At 40.7% G+C, this 17564-nt stretch overlaps 2 protein-coding genes across 6 annotated transcripts in view; one reads left to right on the plus strand and one right to left on the minus strand.

Annotated features, from left to right (window-relative positions):
* Positions 1–1807: 1807 nt before the first annotated feature.
* On the minus strand, positions 1808–12465 carry ZSCAN29 (zinc finger and SCAN domain containing 29). 3 transcript variants are annotated; one of them, XM_051977185.1, is made up of 6 exons: positions 12370–12465; positions 11081–11512; positions 10427–10631; positions 9116–9823; positions 6595–7095; positions 1808–4967 (listed from the first exon to the last, which is right to left on the minus strand). In XM_051977185.1, the coding sequence occupies exons 2-6, from the start codon at positions 11396–11398 to the stop codon at positions 4096–4098; spliced, it is 2604 nt and encodes an 867-aa protein (XP_051833145.1). In that variant the 5' UTR covers positions 11399–11512; positions 12370–12465; the 3' UTR covers positions 1808–4095. The 3 variants fall into 3 exon arrangements, with proteins under 3 accessions (XP_051833145.1, XP_051833143.1, XP_051833144.1); XM_051977183.1 differs by having other exon boundaries at positions 11990–12434; XM_051977184.1 differs by lacking the exon at positions 12370–12465 and having other exon boundaries at positions 11081–11981.
* Positions 12466–12575: 110 nt separating this feature from the next.
* TUBGCP4 (tubulin gamma complex associated protein 4) overlaps positions 12576–17564 on the plus strand; it is a 37175-nt gene continuing 32186 nt past the window's right edge. For all 3 annotated transcript variants that reach the window (XM_051977188.1, XM_051977186.1, XM_051977187.1), the window contains exon 1: positions 12576–13005. In XM_051977188.1, the coding sequence (XP_051833148.1) occupies positions 12928–13005 (78 nt within the window). In that variant the 5' untranslated portion in view covers positions 12576–12927. The remainder of the gene's footprint in view (positions 13006–17564) is intronic.

Here is a 17564-nt window from a genome sequence, read left to right on the forward strand (position 1 = left end):
AAAGAAAACTAGTAGTTGGTTGAATACATTGTCAGTCCCAGGGATTTTAACCATCTCATCCATCCTTCCCCCTCTCTAGGGAAGTCTGGGCTTTGACAAAGTGCCTATAGTGAGAACTGCTCTGGTGTCATATTGGTCTGTCTACCCTAGCCTATAGGGCTAGTGTAATGCTCCTAATTCCTTTAATCTTGAAAATGTAACTCTGTTTCTCAAATAGACTTGTAGGAAAAGCGGGAAGAAAGTGGAAGAAAATCAGTAACTGTCATAGTGAGCCAAGTTTAAGCTATTTCACTATCTCCCCTTGAGTAGGAAAACAACAAAAACTAGTTCATGTTGTTATTCTTAACAGTTTAAAGCTTTTGGGGTAATGAAGTTAAAAACAAGGGTTAAAATGAAGTGTGAGTATAAATCATATCCCTCCAAGCAGATAATCCAGATTTTACTTAGGAACCTTTAAAGGAATGTCTGGAGGTAGGTTTGTAGTAGAATGTTGCCCCAAGTTAGAAAACATAACCCTGTACAGGGGCTGGCTTTTCAGAGAGATTGGGTTTCAAGTCCTACCATATTGGCTGTGAGACTGTGGGTCAGTCATTTCACTTTAGAGGCCGGGCAATTAAGATTTTATTTAGATCATTGTCAATGCATTACTGCAGAATGAAGTGGAAGAAGTTTCTGTAGAAGGCAGTTCCTCATACTAGTGAAATCACATAACAATATCACAAAGTTCTAAAATATTAAGAACATGAGACAGAAAAATCCGTAAGTTATCTGTGGATGAGAGTTTGGTGTGGATTTTGGAATGGAAAAATTCAATTGTATAGGGGTGAGGGGTCAGGAAGTAGCATTTAGTCTTCACAACTTTAGTTCCAAACCTTCACTTTCCTGTATCAGTATAATTTTAAAAAAATTTATTATATGCCTAACTTCAGATAGCACAGTACTAGTGCTATAAACAATTTAAACAAAAACTGACCCCATAAAGAGTTTACAATGTAAGAAACATTAAGTCCGATACATACAAAGAAAAGTTAAATGCAACTTTTTAAAGGTTTTTTTTTTTCTTAATTGGGTTTTTTGTATTTTGTTAAAAATATTTTTGGTGCTATGTGGTAAGAAGGGAGAACTAAAAATGAGAGGATAAAAGAAATTGTTAAAAGAGGAAAAAGAGAAAAAAAGAGACTGTCAGGAGATTGGAAGAGTGTACTGCAATTTTTTGCCAAAAGGAATGATAATGCTAATCCATTCTGACCTTTGTTGCTATTATAACCTATTCCTTCAAGACTTTTTGAACATTTATTTTAAAAGGAAGAAACGTATATCTTGTATTGCTCCCCACTTTCCACATATTTTAGTCATTATGTTCAATTTTGGCATTTCTTATTGCTTTTATCCACAATCTAGAGAATAGAATTTTTGTTTTAAAAAAATTAAGATGGGGCTTGAGAGTAGCCTGAGATTTAACCTCATCCATACAAGACTTTTTCTCTGTTCTTTTTACTTGTTTTTTCCAATTGCAGGTAGCATTATTACTTCTTAATTTTGAGATATATATGGCTCCCATAGTTATTCTAGGTGCCCAGATCATAAATACAAAGATAACAAACTTAGCAGGCTCATAATAATGACTTTTCTTAGTTTGGGGTAATCCACTTGACAAACATTGCCACATTTCTTCCAAGGACATAAAAAATTTAATAGTTGGGGTAACTAGTGACTCCAAGGAGCCACACAAGCAAGTTGTTAGTTTTCTCATAAAATAAATGATCAAATGTTTCTCTAGCACTTCCTTTTTGAAAAACTCCAAACATTTTAGAGACATCATCTCATTTATTCACATGGAATCCCTGAGAGGCAGCTTAAGGTGTAAACATGATTCTGTTTTACAGATAGGGAAAATGAGGCAATATGATTTATACATGACAATAGATTAGAACTATGTCTTTCTATACCCCATTCCCATGATCTTTTCACCAGACCATACATGAATATGCTAAACAGACAGTATATACTATTAATCACACACTACACCATTACAGAGCTTGGCTTTAAGGCAATTTTAGACTGGTTTTCATATACTTTTTACTGTTTATTCGATATCTGGGGAAAGGGTGGCACTGATTCCTAATGTTCTGGAATCCCAGTATTCCTCCTCAATCAAAAAAACCACCTAAATCCTATAATATCATCTACCAACTCTGCAATAGTTTACCTACCTTCTAGCCAATTTTCTGAATTCAACTACAGGGGAATTAACTGAATGTATATCTCAATACCAAATGTGAGGAAGACAGAGTGGCTTATCTTTCCAGTAAACACAGTCCATCACTCTCAGCTCCTTATATCTTTCTTCTTAACTAACATAGGTCAAGTATCTTCTCCCACCCACTAAGATATCTTACAATCAACTCCCGATTTCTTGACTTCCCAAATAGTAAATAGTATTTTTATTCTACATTGGAAGCCATCCTTCAAACCTAGTAATGTTTCAGTTAATTGATTTTTGCACCTCTGGTTTCTCTGCATCTGGCACACCTTCAGTTTCAGTTAAAGTCATTTCTTCTACTAGAGTTTTAAAGCCTTTCAATGGTGTCAAGTTCACTATATTATGGTTTTAAGTTCCCTAATAACTGAATCATTCCTTACCTCCCTAAAGCCCAGCTAATTTCCTTTGCTTTTATCCATATCAAACACCCTGCTTTCCAGTTTTTAGACCTTTTCTACTCATAAAACTCTAGCTTTAAATGGGCTGTTTATACTTTTGAAAATTTTTTCTCTCCTATTCCCTTCAAAAGATTATCTGTTAACTCCCTAAATGGAATATCTTTCCTTGTGCTACATTGCAATATGCCAAACTTGTAGTAAATACACACACTATGTATTTAGGCATTTGATAATTATCTGATGTCTATGTCCAAAGTTGCCTACTTTTAGACTGTAGACTCCCAGACGAAAAGGCCCAACTCTACCTCATTCTTATACATGGTCCACTACAATATTATGCACTCTTGAGCAGTTATTACTATTTGATAAGCAGCAGCTAATAAGTATTCCTTATTCCATGTATATATATTTTTTAAAATACAGATTGGCAACTCCACCAACCTGGTAAAGACAATTTATCTTTAACCAGACTTGAGAGCTTTTGGCACTGGTGGACTCTGTTCCTAATAAATAGTAATATAGAAATGTCTTCTGCTCATTAGTCAAGAAGTATTTATTGCCTACAGTAGGTGCATAATACTATACTAGATGAACTGAATACCAGGAATATGTAAAATTCTATATAATGCCCCTTTCTACCCACCACTGTCTACCTAGTTGGCTTGCTCTTTGGGAATGGACTACAAGGGACAGTTGGAATACAAATGAAGTGGGATAAAAGGGAAGTAAGAAAATAGATCTGTAGGAATTCTTTCTGAGGGTTGAAGGAAACTAACAGCCATCCAGGGCTGATACTTCAAATTTACACAAGGTTTGTAACAGCTTCCCCATAATAATTAACACCTAGATTCTTAACAAGACAATTTATAAGACATGACCAAGAGGAATACTTAACTCATCTCATTAAGGGTAAAGTGGGGAGAAGGGGAAAAGACTAAATTCAATCATATCATTCTGAATATAGATTTACATGAACAAGAAGAGTCATTCCATTCCTTTCAGTATTTCCCTTTTTTTTGTGAAGGGAAAAACTTGGAATCATGAGATAAATCCATAACATTTTCCCCTGTGATACTGTTGAAATGTTTGCAGAGATGCAGCAAAATGACAGGATGAACAGTGATAAGAATAAGTGAAACTCACAGGATCCTCTCCTTTTATTGAAGGAATGACATAGGCACTGAGAGGGGACAAGGAACTCTTGTCAAATCAAAATTAGAGCTAGGATGGTATTTAGATCTTCTAACCTTTGTTCCTTAGATCTTATTGCCAAAGCTTTGTGGCTGCAGATTCAAATGATTATATGATAAGGAGCACCACTGTGGGGTAAATCCTAAAGGTAATTTCCTAAGCCAGGTGGGCATTGGAGATGGAATCTATTAGATGTTTCCCAAATAATATACTTTTAAAGGCTCTTTGCAGATTCTCAGGTTTTTACTTAGGTTCCGACTGTGATAAAAGCTTTTCTCTCGTGTGGATTTCTCGGTGTTTATTAAGGGCTGAACTTTTGCTGAAACATTTCCCACATTCATGACATCCATAGGGTTTCTCTCCTGTATGGGTTCTGTGATGTGCCCGTAAGTCAGAGCTTTTACTAAAGCTTTTCCCACAATCAGGACATACATGAGGTCTTTCTCCTGTGTGGATTCGCCTGTGTGCACTAAAGTGAGAGCTATTATTGAAGCTTTTTCCACACTCTTCACATTGATAGGGTTTTTCTCCAGTGTGGGTTCTCTGATGTATGATAAGGCTTGAACTCTGATTGAATCGTTTTCCACATTCACCACATTGATAGGGTTTCTCTCCTGTGTGAATCCTTCTATGAGTAATAAAGTTGGAACTGTCACGGAAACTTTTCCCGCAGTCAAGACACTTATAAGGTTTTTCACCAGTGTGTATCCTCCGATGTCTAATGAGGCGTGCACTTCGACTAAAACTTTTCCCACAGTCTCCACATGTATATGGATTTTCTATCTGGTGGGGTATCTGATGCATAAGAAGGTGTGAATTAGGGCCAAAGCTTCTTCCACATCTAAGATATTTATAGGGTCTTTCTCCCAAGTGAGATTTTTGATGACTTAGGATTTTTCCTAAGCCCCTTTCTGGGGATATCATTTTTCCTCTTTTCTCTACTGGGGACTTTGGCCATTGCCTTCCTGTCCTGCAATCACTGTCATCATCTTTTCCCTGATTAAAACGATGGGGAATTTTCCTTTCAGATCTTGCAAGTAATGTCCTATGCAGTTCTACTTCCTCAGAAATATCCCGTTTTGTGTTCTGCTTGTTCTCAAATCCAGCCTCAAAACCTGAAAGAATGAATAGAATTTCAGAATCTCTCAGTTCATCAAGTCAGAGTATAAGAAAATCAGAAAGAAGCAAAAGTTAGAATTATCAAAATTAATTTAGGAGTTGGATCTCCCAAATGAATTTTAATTTGCAATAAGAATTAGAATTTTAATTTCTCTTTTAGGAAAACTACTGAGTTCTCATTGTACTATTCTGTAGGAGTTAAGGATGTTTGGGAGAGAGGGGGGAAGGGGGTGGGGGAGAAAAGGGAAGAGAAAGGGGCAAGGGAAGATGAGAGTATTCTAAAGACTTAAGAACTATAATTTTTCTTTGGCACTAACAGTAACTATTGGGGAAATGTTACTTGAAACAATTCTGAATCCCTGATTCTGATTTTTAATTTAGTGCTAGACTCTTCCATAGAAACTCAATATCTGATCACAAATCCCCAGACCTCTCTGCCCAGACACATTCTTCCTGTGTCCAGAAAGAGGTACATAGGTTCCCTTGCCTTGAGGTGATAATGTATGCCAGGAACAAGAAGATAACAGAATACTCAGAAATTCATGTATTTCAATTTAAACAACATGATTAATGTTATTTATATACAAGAAACTAGCTACATGAAAAAGAACTGTAATCTCTGTTTTCAAGGAGACTATAATGTAAGACTACAATATAATTCTAAGAGTAAAACTTAAAAGATAATTAAATTTTGGGGGGGCGGGGGGGGATCACGTAAGTGTTTAAAAACCACCCAAGCATTCCATAATCAGCTTTTTAGAACATATCAAAACAAGAGAAAGATTAGTTTCCAGAATGCTCTAGGTTCACACTAGGGAAACCCAACTCGGTTCTTAGCACTGTTTATAGACAAAATGTATAAAACTATTCAAGCATCTTTTGCAGAACATCCCAGTGTCTAGACTCCTTAAGTTATGCAGCTGAAATGCTCCAGCCTAACTGATAAAGGTTTGTCTAGTTCTGACCAGATTAATGATCTATACTAAATTTAAGCATAATTCTAAGCCATTAAACTGAGGGTTTTTTTTTTTAATCCCTCCTATTATAGGGACATTCCAGAGACTGTATGTATTAATTACATTAATAAAATAATTAAAAGAATCTCCCTAAATTTCTTCTCTAGAAGAAGTAGGTGCAAGGGAGGAAAGAACAACAGACTTTCAGTTAAGTAAACAAGACTGATAGCACAGGAAACTGAGTAAAGTTGATGGAGGAAAACAAACACATTTGGATGATATAAATTTTCAAAATCATCTTTATATACTAGGCATACACCTGAGATGAACATGCTGTCCAGGATGAGATATTAGAGACTCATTGTCTTGTTGCCTGTCAGCCCACATAGAGATGGTAACAGATCAAAGAATTCATCTATTTCCCAACCTTTGTGGGTTGAATTCCTTAGGCTAATGCTATCTTTGGAGTAAACAGAATGCACTGGGGAACAATATTACTGCCCTGAAGCTCCATAAGTTAGAAAATCTGATCTAAGAGAGAAAGTATTCACAGAGTCAGAAGAGCTGGGAGTAGAACCCAAGTCTTATAGCATCTAGTATAGTGCTTTTTCCTCTACATCCATTAATTTTCTGTACATCCAGGTCCCAAGAATAAAGTTTATCTTACCCCTTGGGCTTTGGAACAGGACTGGAGCACCAGGGCTCCCAGAACTTCCAGGTGCCTCCTCAGTGCCCACTTCCTCACCCTCAGAATCTTCTGCTGTGGCTGAGGCCTCTTCAGCTGTCTCTCCTTGTTGCCAGCTCTCCTGATCTAGCTCTTCTGTTTCACCATCACTGGCCCCCAATTCAGGGCGAGGTGCTGCTTCCTCCTCCAGACCATCACTAGGTGGGACAGCAACTCGGGTGCTCACCAAGGCATCCATTTCCTCAAAGAAGGGGCAGGTCTCAGGGGCATGGCCACTCTTGACTTTCCGATAGCTGGTTTGAAGGCTTTTAAATTTAGTCCGACATTGTTCCGGTGTCCTAAGGAAACCATATTCCCATAACCGCTCAGCTACTGCCCCATATAATTGGCTGTTACGATGACAGTTTCGAAGTGCTTCATAAAATTGAGTCTCACTGAGAATTGCAAGATAAGTCTTGGTCTCTTCATAGCCCCAGTGTACACCTGCCACCCGAAGAGAAAGTTCAGTGTTCTAAGACACTTAGCTTTGTTATCTTATCTACCATTTGCTTCCTCAGAAATCATTTGGGTTTGTACTTTAAATGGATTATTTAAAAAGTAACATTTCCGTTTTTTCAGTATGTTAAAAAATCTGATAAATCAGGTTCTTTTACGCCCTTATTAGGCTGAATTTTATACTAATTCATTAGAGACTTATTTAGATTGTCTAGCCCTATAAGAGAGGGCTTTCCTACCCTTCCATATATGACATTCTCATAGCTATTGTATTACCCTCTTAGATTCTTGTGACAACTTGTTTTAGGAACCTGATTCTAAGTAAAAAGTGATCAAATGACTACAGACAGACTCAAATTCAATTCCCATTAGCCATGGTAAGTTTCTATGCACTACTCTAACCCTCATCTCTTTTCTATTATTCTCATAGTCATTTCAGATTTTTCCTATTTCCAAAGGAGAGCTCAGACCACTAAAATACTGCTTCTGCCAATGCTTCAATGTACAAAGCAACCATTTTGCTTTTAATTCCCAGCACTGGAGCCTTTCAAACAGCTACCATTTTGGGACACTATACCATTCAGTGTATACCTTTCCTAATGAGGCCTCAGTGATCCCTAACAGACACATTACAACCTTGCCCTTTCTTAGAACATTACGTTCACAGGAACTTGATAAGGAAAACATATCTGATGAGTAAGATTTAAGATTTCTTTTTGTTAAGGATTTTAATCTGCAGATCCAGGTTCTAAGGTGCCAGGACAGATAAGAAGCCATAAGAATATTGATCATCTGTTTTCTGAGGGCTTCTAGGATGGAGGTAGGAACATTGGAACTCTTCCTCCAGACTCAGAACAGAATTAGGGAAGCCTAATCACCCTGCTTGCTCCTTGTAAAACTTCAAGTTTTCATCAGCCTTTTCAAAAAGAAAAAAAAAGTCACAGGATGAGAAAATAGAAGTTGGGGAGGCCGGGGGAGAGGAGGGGGGAGTGAAGAAAGGAAACCAGAAAAAAAAAAAAGTTATAAAGATGAAGGAATTGAAGACAAAGAAAATATCAATCATGGAAACTCAAAAGATAAACCTTAGCAATTATTTATTCCAAATGATTTTTAATAGCTATCGGTGACAGTGGATAGAATTTAGAGTCAGGAAGATCTAAGTTCAAATTCCATTTCAGACACCTACTACCTGTATGAAACTGGGGCATGCAACTTAACCTTTGCTTCAGTTTCCTTATTTATAAAATGGGAATAGTAGTATCAATCTCCTAGGATTGTGAGGATAAATAACATCTGTAAAAGCATTTTGCAAATCTTAAAATGCTATATAAAAGCTAGAGTAAATCTTTGACAAGAAAGGTTAAGTCACCTGTTTAATGCTCCCTACCTAGCTGAGACAGCTGGGACTAGAATCTTAGTTTCTTAACTCCTAATCCATTAGATTCACAGCTCTTTCCATTACACTACTCTGTTACAAACAAGTACAACACAGCAAAGGAAAACCATATAACAAAAGGATGATGGAGAGTTGAGGAGCAAAAGGAGCTGTTTAGCTGGAAAAAAAATTGGAAACATAGATGTAACAAATGTAGACACAACATAACTTTGGATTGAGGTCTAGCCTTGGAGGCAGAAAGGTTTGCCACATTGGCTATATATTATTGCTCCCAGGAAACTAAGTAGCAAACTAGCTGATGGGCACTGGTGGATTTTTATTATTAGAAGATCTTTACACTAAAGAAATGAAAAGTTTGTATTCCTTCCTCCTCCTCACCAACCCACAAAAGAATGAAATAGGAAGTGTAAAGGTTATTTTGACAGTCACAATCCTAGTATTGTGGGATCCTTCTACCACAGAGTGTGAAATTGGAACAAAGCAGTGAAATAACTTAGTCACAATAAAAACTAGGAACTGAATTCATATTTCTTTATTCCTAATATAGTCCTGTTTCCTATAGAAAATGCCTTAATTTCAATACCAGAATCCCAAGAAGAAAGAGAATCTTACCACTCGGGCTTCGGAATAGAACTGGAGCACTGGGACTCCCGGGCTCCTGGGGGGCTGCTTCAGTACCCATTTCCTCCCCCTCAGAATCTTCAGCTGCAGCCTCTTCTGCTGCTGCTTCCTGCTGCCAGCCCCCCTTCTCTTGTTCTTCTGTTTCAGCATCACTGGACCCTATGCTGGGTTGAGGTGCTGCCACCTTTTCCTCCATGCCATTGCTGGGTAAAGCAATGACTCGGGCATTCATCAAGGCTTCCATCTCTTCAAAGAAGGGACAGGTCTCAGGTGGATGGCCACTCTTGACTTTACGATAACTTTTCTGGAGGCCTTTAAATTTAGTTCGACATTGTTCGAGTGTCCGGAGAAAGCCATACTCCCGTAATCGCTCAGCAACAGCTCCATACACTTGGCTATTACGATGACAGTTCCGGAGGGCTTCATAAAACTCAGTTTGACTTAAAATTGCAAGTAGAGTCCTGGTTTCTTCATATCCCCAGTGTACACCAGCTACCTTTTCATCCTCAAAGCCCCACTGCTCCTGATCTCCCCAGTTTTTTCTTTCCCTCCTTGATGGCATAAAATCAGAGTGTATTCGTTTGTCACCTGTGTGACTGCCTCTTGAGATTTCCCTCTCCTTGGAGCCCAGAAGATCTGGGACCCATGGTTCTCCTCGCTCCATCCCAGAAACCATACCAGATTTGGGAAAAGAAAATCCTGCTCATAGGGAAGCAAACAAAGGATATTATAGTTTGTAATGATCATAGAAAACCCCAGGTTAACACCCACCATTTTTATCCACTAAGTTTAAGGAAGGTTATAAGAAAAACATCCCAACATCCTAAAAAGGTCCAGTAATATGGAGAAATTTAAAAGAAAATTAAGGGTCTGAAACTCCAGAGAATGGCAAGATTTTGTTTGGGAGGACAGAATGACATCATGGCAAGGATGAAGAGAGGAAAGACCCACCTTAGCCTTCTGAAGCCTAACTTTCACACTCATGACCCATGACCATTTATAGAAGCTCCCATGCAATGATTATCATCTAACCACCTCTATTATAAAAATGGCCACCTCTATTCTAGTGTTTTTTACATGTGGATTAGAAAACTACATTCAGTTATTTGGGTTGAAGGGAGTCTACATCAACTGATGCTCTTAGAGCCATCTTCAACTTGCCCATGTTTTCTCTTTCATCTCTACACCTAATCACCAAATTTCATATTTTTGAACATCTGATGTCTGACCTTTCCCATTTTCATCTTACCACCTCCATCCTAAGGAGTCTTCCTTTTTTACCTAAATGAATCCAGTTCTTACCAGTCCTTTGATGAGATCGGAGCTTTTCCTTTAGGTTAAGTTGTTCCTGTGATTCTATTTCTGGACAACCTGCCCATTGTTTCTTGGCCATAACCTTGGGCTGGGATTCTCCTGCTTTTTGCCGGACACTTAGTAACTCCAGGGATGATCTTAGAGGTGCCATCTTCTCTGGCTGAATTTCCTGTCCCTTCGGAGGGACAGTCACCTATAAAGAACGCTCATTAATTCTCAATGAAAAGCTACAATAGGATGGATTTCCAAAGATAAATATTTAAAGTAAAAGGAGATCGTCTCCACTGGGGTCTGACTAGAAAATAAGGGAAGGAACCACACATTCTATTCCTCAAGCAGCAAAAAGCTGTAAAAAGGAGAGAGCAAGATCCTAAACTTAGTAATGGAGTTCAAAACAACACTCTCCTTTTATCCGTGGCACAAGAAAATGCTGAAATAGTCATAGTGATACAATAAGTTGAACATTAATCAAATGGTCACATCAGTCTCTTTTTTTCAAGAAAATATCACTTGTCTACATGGTCAGAAATAAAAAGCATCATAAGAGAGACAAAAGACACTATCTTATCCCCATTTCTATTTTAATTTGGTCCTCACATCCTGCTTCTAATTCATGTTTCTGAAGGGGCTAACCCTTCTCACCGGGCACTCTGGTCTTTTGGGTTCTCTCTCCAAATCTTCTACCAGGGTCACAGCTTCCTCTCCACTCTCTGGACAATGCTCTTGTACCCAGGTCTGAATCTCCCCAGGTAGTACAGTCAGGAATTGCTCCAATACCAATATCTCTAGAATTTGTTCCTTGGTTCGAACCTCTGGCCTTAACCATCTACAGCAAAGTTCCCAAAGTTGGCTGAAAGCTTCACGGGGCCCAGCCACCTCCTGATAATGGAATTTCCTGAAACGTTGTCGAAAGGTCTCAGAGTTCCTCCCATCCCCTCTCAGAGTGGATTTGGCCATCATTCACAGGAGGCAGCTTGACATCAGTTGGAGATCTGGGAGCCAGGGCTTCTACCAGCCTCCTCTCTATCCCTGGGGAAATCACTGCACTTGGGTACCTGCGAGAGGAGTTTCTCCCTAGGGCAGAGAGGAATGACAGGGTCAAAAGGATGCAAACATTCATCCAAAATCTTCATAAGGCTAGCCTATCTACAAGCTCTGAAGAAACTAGCCAAATTAGGGAGTACTCTCTTGAGAACAAAACCCCAGTATTAGGAGCCAGTGAACGTTGCCTAAAAGCTGCATTTCCGGTCTGGCTTGTAAGACAGTCTGAGATAAGAGTAAACTGTGTTGTGTCTCCTGCTACGCCCCCTCCCCCAAGTCCTATTGACTACACCCTCAGTAATACATGGTGGGTCTGAATCACAAGAAATGCCTAGCAGCCTGAGGGACAAGAGAAGGGACGTTTCCACTGGGGACGGCAAAAAGATCGGTCCAAGTTCCACGCAGCTGGTCCCTCACGGTCCGTCCCCCCTATCTACCCGCCCCAATTCCGAACTCTTTTCAGAGCCCTCTGCGCCTGCCCCGCCCCCCTCCCAGCTCCACTTTCACCACCTCAGGCAACTATCAATAAATGAAGATTTTTGTCTTTGTTTTCTCTCATTTCTTTAACCTCCGCATACAGGCTCAGTGGGGATACTTCAAGGAGGTGATTCAGCCCCAGGGGACAAGGGTTGCAGCTCCTGTCCTTCGCCGGGACTAGGTGGTTCTTGGGGGTCACCCCGAGCTGCGGGTGACAGGGCAGATAGGGGGACTTCAGATGGATGAAGCGCTTCGAAGGAGGGCAGGATTCTGGGGAGGACACCAGGAGTGTCCCGGAGTTTCGGGGAGAGAAAGAGATCTAGGTTCGGGAGAGGAGGGGGAGCTCAGGGTTCTGCCTCTTTGTCTCCGCTCTCTCCGGCCGGGTCACTCTAGGCGTTGCAGATGTCTCGTACCTTGAAGACGGTCACTGACTAGGTTGAGGGCAACTCTGGGCACCCCTCTTCCAGCGTGCCTCCTGAATCAATCCGTTCCCCTCCACCCCACTTTTTCCTCCCGCTCCCCTCCGACTTAGTCCGTCCCCGCCTCCCGGCGGGCCTCACCCGCTCCCGCTCCGGCCCCAGCCCCAGCTCTCAGCCTCCCAGTCCAGCTCCCAAACCGGAAGTCCGCGCGGGAGACACCAAGGACTTTGCGGCGCATGCGCCAAGGTCTCTGCCCGGACTACGTCTCCCAGAGAGCTTGTTGGAGTAGAAGAGAACGAGATCAATCAGACAAGCTACGTGAACACTTCCGGGATTCCATTGGCTGAGGAAAAGGAAGTCCTCACGCTGACCGGTGCCTTTTTCTCTTCCTCGCAATGGAATTGTCTTTCCAGGCTGGTTAGTTTGACGAGAACTACACTCCCCAGTGGGCTTTGCGCATAGTGGCGAGAGCTGTGTTCTTTCCAGAGGGCGGTAGGGTTCGCGCCGCAGGAGGCTGTGGGTGTTCTCCGCAGCCCGTTGCCCGCCGTGGGGATGATCCACGAATTGCTCTTGGCGCTGAGCGGGTACCCAGGTGCCATCTTCACCTGGAACAAGCGGAGCGGCCTCCAGGTAATCTTCATCCTAAAGGGAACGCTGAGACACCTACTGACTGAGGGCTAGGGGCGGAGTTAAAATTGCAAGTGTAGAGAGCCGGGGGCAGGGTCTGGAGCGGTAAGGAGGTCAGAAGGGCGGTGCCCTGGGAATGGAGCGCATGAATGGACTGTGAGGCGTGCGGAAGAGGGATGGAGGGCGGGGTCATGGGAGCCGATAAGGAGGGGGCGGAGCCTGGAAAAGGCGGGAGGGGATCCGAGGACTGCTGAACGGAGGCGGGAAGGGCTAGGACAGAGTGGGCGGAGGGGCGGGGCCGTGATAGTGGAGGAAGAAGTGAGCAAGAGGATGGGTTGGAAGGTGGAAGAGGTGTAGAGATTAAAGATAGAATTAAAAGATCTCAAACTCTAGATGTGTCACTTTACCCTGTTTGCTTTAGTTTCCTCATCTGTAAAATGAGCTGGAGAAGGAAATGGCAAAGAAGTCCTGTATTTTTGCCAAGAAAACCCCCGATGGAGTCACGAAGAGTCAGGCTAGACTGAAATACAAAGAAGGCTCCAAGAGTCAGGGGCGCTAAGGTGGGGGAGGAGGAGGTGCTGGCCAAAATTAGGGCTGCCATGGTTGACTCAGGGCTCTGCTGGGGACATCTTGCCCCAGGTAGCGGTTTCAGAACTGGCTGTGAGTGGGAGGCTTTCAGAGTCGACTCTAAGTCTCCAGCCCTTCTAGGTTGTGGTTCTCCCACCTCTAAAAGAAAACGCAGCTCCACTCGGTGATTCTTCTCTGGAGAATTTCTATGGTCCTGGTGCCATAGGAATAGCAAGAGATCATAACTTAACCGCTGGTCTTCATTTTACAATTGAGGAAACTAAAGTCAAATAATGAGTGGTTGTCCTGGGCTTGAACCCAGATCTAATTGCAAATCCATCATTATTATATTATTATTATTATTATTATTATTATTATTATTTTACCATAATTAACCTTGGGGAACGCTTGGGTATTTAGGTTAATGAAAGGCAAAAATCATTCCCATCTCAGTTAACATAATACTATGGTGTTTAGACGAATTGCATATGTTTAACCTATAGAGGATTGCTTGCTGTATTGGGGAGGGAGGAAGAGAGGGAGAAAAATTTGGAATACAAAGTTTTGCAAAAGTGAATGTTGAAAACTATTTTGGCTTGTATTTGGAAAAATAAAATACTATTAAGAGAAAAAAAAATCCTCCACAGCGCTCTTTCTAAAGCATAGATAATGTGATAACCGTGTTTAGCCCCCAGCATATTTTAAAATCTGCTGGAGTCAGGATAAGGAAAAACCCTTGATCTTTATTCTTTGCTGAGATGAAGGGGAATGGCCACAGGAAGTGAGAGCAATCCGGACAGCTGTGCCTCTGGCTCTCACACCCCACCCACCAAATCTTCTATGCAATCTCCTATACAACCCATCAAATTTGCACAGAGTGGGCGGGGCCATTCCTTCTCCAAGCATATATTAATAGTGTTGTCCAATTGCTAATTAGCCTCTAGTGCTCGCACCTCAGTGCTTCTGCTCAGCTTCAGCCCTATACGAGATAAGATCATTTCATTTCCTTACTCAAGAAGTGTACACAGTGTTCACTTTGGCTCTACTACCAACTCCTCCATTGGTATTGGTACTGACCACACTCACACTCCAGCTCCAGAATGATTATATGTGACTAGTCCCTTTATGAATTCTGTTCCAGTCGAACTGGGCTGACTTGAAATTCCTTTTTTCCTCTTTGTGCCTGGCACAAACTATTCCTAGAAGACTTCTTTCCCTTATGCTCCAACTACCATCTCCTACATGAGGCCTTTCCTTTTTTTTTTTTTTTTTCCTTTTTTTCTTTCTTTTTTTTTTTTTTTAATTTTATTTAATAATAACTTTGTATTGACAGAATCCATGCCAGGGTAATTTTTTACAACATTATCCCTTGCACTCGCTTATGTTTCGATTTTTTTTCCCCTCTCTCCCTCCTCCCCCCCCCCCAGATGGCAAGCAGTCCTATATATGTTAAGTATGTTGCAGTATATCCTAGATACAATATGTATTTGCAGAACCGAACAGTTCTCCTGTTGCACAGGGAGAATTGGATTCAGAAGGTAAAAATAACTTGGGAAGAAAATCAAAAATGCAAATAGTTCACATTCATTTCCCAGTATTCCTTCTTTGGGTGTAGCTGTTTCTGTCCATCATTTATCCATTGAAACTCAGTTAGGTCTCTTTGTCATAGAAATCCACTTCCATCAGAATACATCCTCATACAGTATCGTTGTCGAAGTGTATAATGATCTCCTGGTTCTGCATGAGGCCTTTCCTCATCTCCACTCTGCCCCCAGCTGTTAGTGCTTCCCTTGGAAAATTATATTGTATACTTTTTGTATTTGCTTGTTTGCAAATATGTTGTATCTTCCTAATGGAATGTCTTGATCCTTTCAAGCAAGAACTATTTTGTCTTTGCTCAGCTATAAGGAGACCTTCATACTTGTTCATTGATTATCTGCTTCTACTTGCATGCTAGTGAACGTTGCTACAGGAAATCCCAACACTGATAAACTAGATTGCCTACAAATGGATATTATCCAGTCTTAGCTGAGCCTTCACTTATGCTTGCCAGTTCTCTTGTTGACTTTCTATTGTACTTTTCTATTAGTCTTCTCAGCTCCCTCTAAAAAGGAGATTTCATCTCACACTTCTCTAACAAATTGGAACTGTCCATCATGAGTTTCTTCTCCTGTATTATACACTTCAAATTATCTCAGTGTTATCCTTTCTTTTGCTTTAGTCAAGCAGGAAGAGGAGACTCTTCTCACTAATGCCAGATCAACGACTTCAGAGATTCTTAATTTGGGGTCTGTGAACTTGGTTTTTTGATAGTTTGATAACTTTTCTAATAGAATTCATTTCCTTTGCAATCATATGCTTTTTATTTTGCATATTTACAAATTTTATTCTGAGAAGAGGTCTTTAGGCTTCACCAGACATGATCTGCCAAAGGAATCTGTGACTCAAAAATGAAGTTCCTCTTCTACTTGTTCCTTTGATCCCCTCTCCTCACCCTTCTCTAGGAACTTGCTCTTTCAAATATTTCCTCATTCTACCAGATTTCCAATTTCTCTGTCTACTGGCCCTCTCCCTGATGCCCCAGAAATATGCCAGCTCTTTTCTGTTAAGTTTTTAAAAAAGGATGTCTACACTCATTGCCTCCACTTGGTCATTTCCCACATACTTTTCAGCCTCCTGTATTCTTGTTCTTGTCCTCACCACTTGGCTGAAGCTGTTGTCTCTAAAGTTACCACTGATCTCTGTATTGTTAATTTCATTGTTGTTGTTGTTGTTGTTGTTGTTTTTTATCAATCCTCTTCTGTCTTGACTTCTCTGTAATGATTTCTATTTTAATGCCCTCCTTTCTCTGAATACTTTCCCATTTCTGAGCTCGTATGGCATTGTTCTGTCATGCTTCTCCTCCCTACTCTACCCATCCTTTTCAGTTTCCTGTGGATGCCATGCCATAGTGCTGTATGCTGGACCCTCTTCTACTCTTTCACAATGTCCACCTCTCACTTCTGTGGGCCCAAGTATTATCTCTTGGCAGATGACTCTCTCCGGCCACATCTCCAAGAATCATCTTTGATTCTTCTTTCAGCCTTTCTATCCCCAGTGTTCAATCTATTGCTAAGCCATACCTCTTCTCTCACTTACATCCCTTTGTCTCCATCCAGAGAGCTGGCCTAATTCAGGCTCTCATCAAGTTTCACCTGGATTATTATAGTAGCCTCTGATTTGAATTCCCTATCTCAAATCTCCTCCATTTTTTCAGTTCATCCTTCTTAGGGCTGCCAAAATGATATACTTAAAGAATAATTTTGACCATGCTATTCTTCTACTCAAGAAGCTTTAATGGCTTTCTATTGCCTCTAAAATCAAATATGAATTCACCAGTGCATTCCTAAAATATTTTAGTAACCTTCTAATTGTTTTCATTGCATCTGGTTTCTCTTTTTTCAGTCCACCCCCCCTCCCCCCCCAGAGCTGCCAAATAATGTTCTTAAAATATATGTCTGACCCTGTCACTCCCCTGCTCAGGGAATTTTAATGGTGCCATATTGGCACTAGGAAACAAATTCAGATTCTTTTTTTTTTGGGGGGGGGGGTGTTAGGGGTGTTGGGGATAGAAACATTTAAATAGCCTTTCCCAATTTGGCTCCAGTTTGGTTTTGTACTATGGTTACACATTATTTTCCTGCTAGTTGTTCCATCCATATTGGGTTCTGTTTATTCCTGGCAGAAGATACTGCATCTCCCTTCTAAATGCATTGCCCAGGCTGTGCTCCTCTGAACAGCAAGTCTTTTTCACTTTGCCTTGTAGGACCCTGGTTCTCTTCAGATTTCAGCTTAAAAGATATTTCTTCTCATTTCCTCACTCATTGATTCTCTCCTCCCATTAATCTGTATTTATTTTATTTTATACTAACCTGTGTACAATTTCCTCCCTTCAGTATGATGTAAACTCTTTGAGGATTGCATTTTTGTTGCAGTCCATTTTTGTTCTGATGCCT

The sequence above is a fragment of the Antechinus flavipes genome, chromosome 2 (assembly GCF_016432865.1).
Source record: "Antechinus flavipes isolate AdamAnt ecotype Samford, QLD, Australia chromosome 2, AdamAnt_v2, whole genome shotgun sequence".
Taxonomy (NCBI): domain Eukaryota; kingdom Metazoa; phylum Chordata; class Mammalia; order Dasyuromorphia; family Dasyuridae; genus Antechinus; species Antechinus flavipes.

What these genes read in the sequence shown, in the direction of transcription:
- ZSCAN29 (XM_051977185.1), bottom strand. Translation starts at nt 11,398, where the DNA reads ATGATGGCCAAATCCACTCTGAGAGGGGATGGGAGGAACTCTGAGACC. An exon ending in CCGATCTCATCAAAGGACTG is followed by an intron (nt 9,824 to 10,426) that starts GTAAGAACTGGA and finishes CCCTATGAGCAG; the next exon opens with GATTTTCTTTTCCCAAATCT. An exon ending in TCTATTCCGAAGCCCGAGTG is followed by an intron (nt 7,096 to 9,115) that starts GTAAGATTCTCT and finishes TTCGGGTGGCAG; the next exon opens with GTGTACACTGGGGCTATGAA.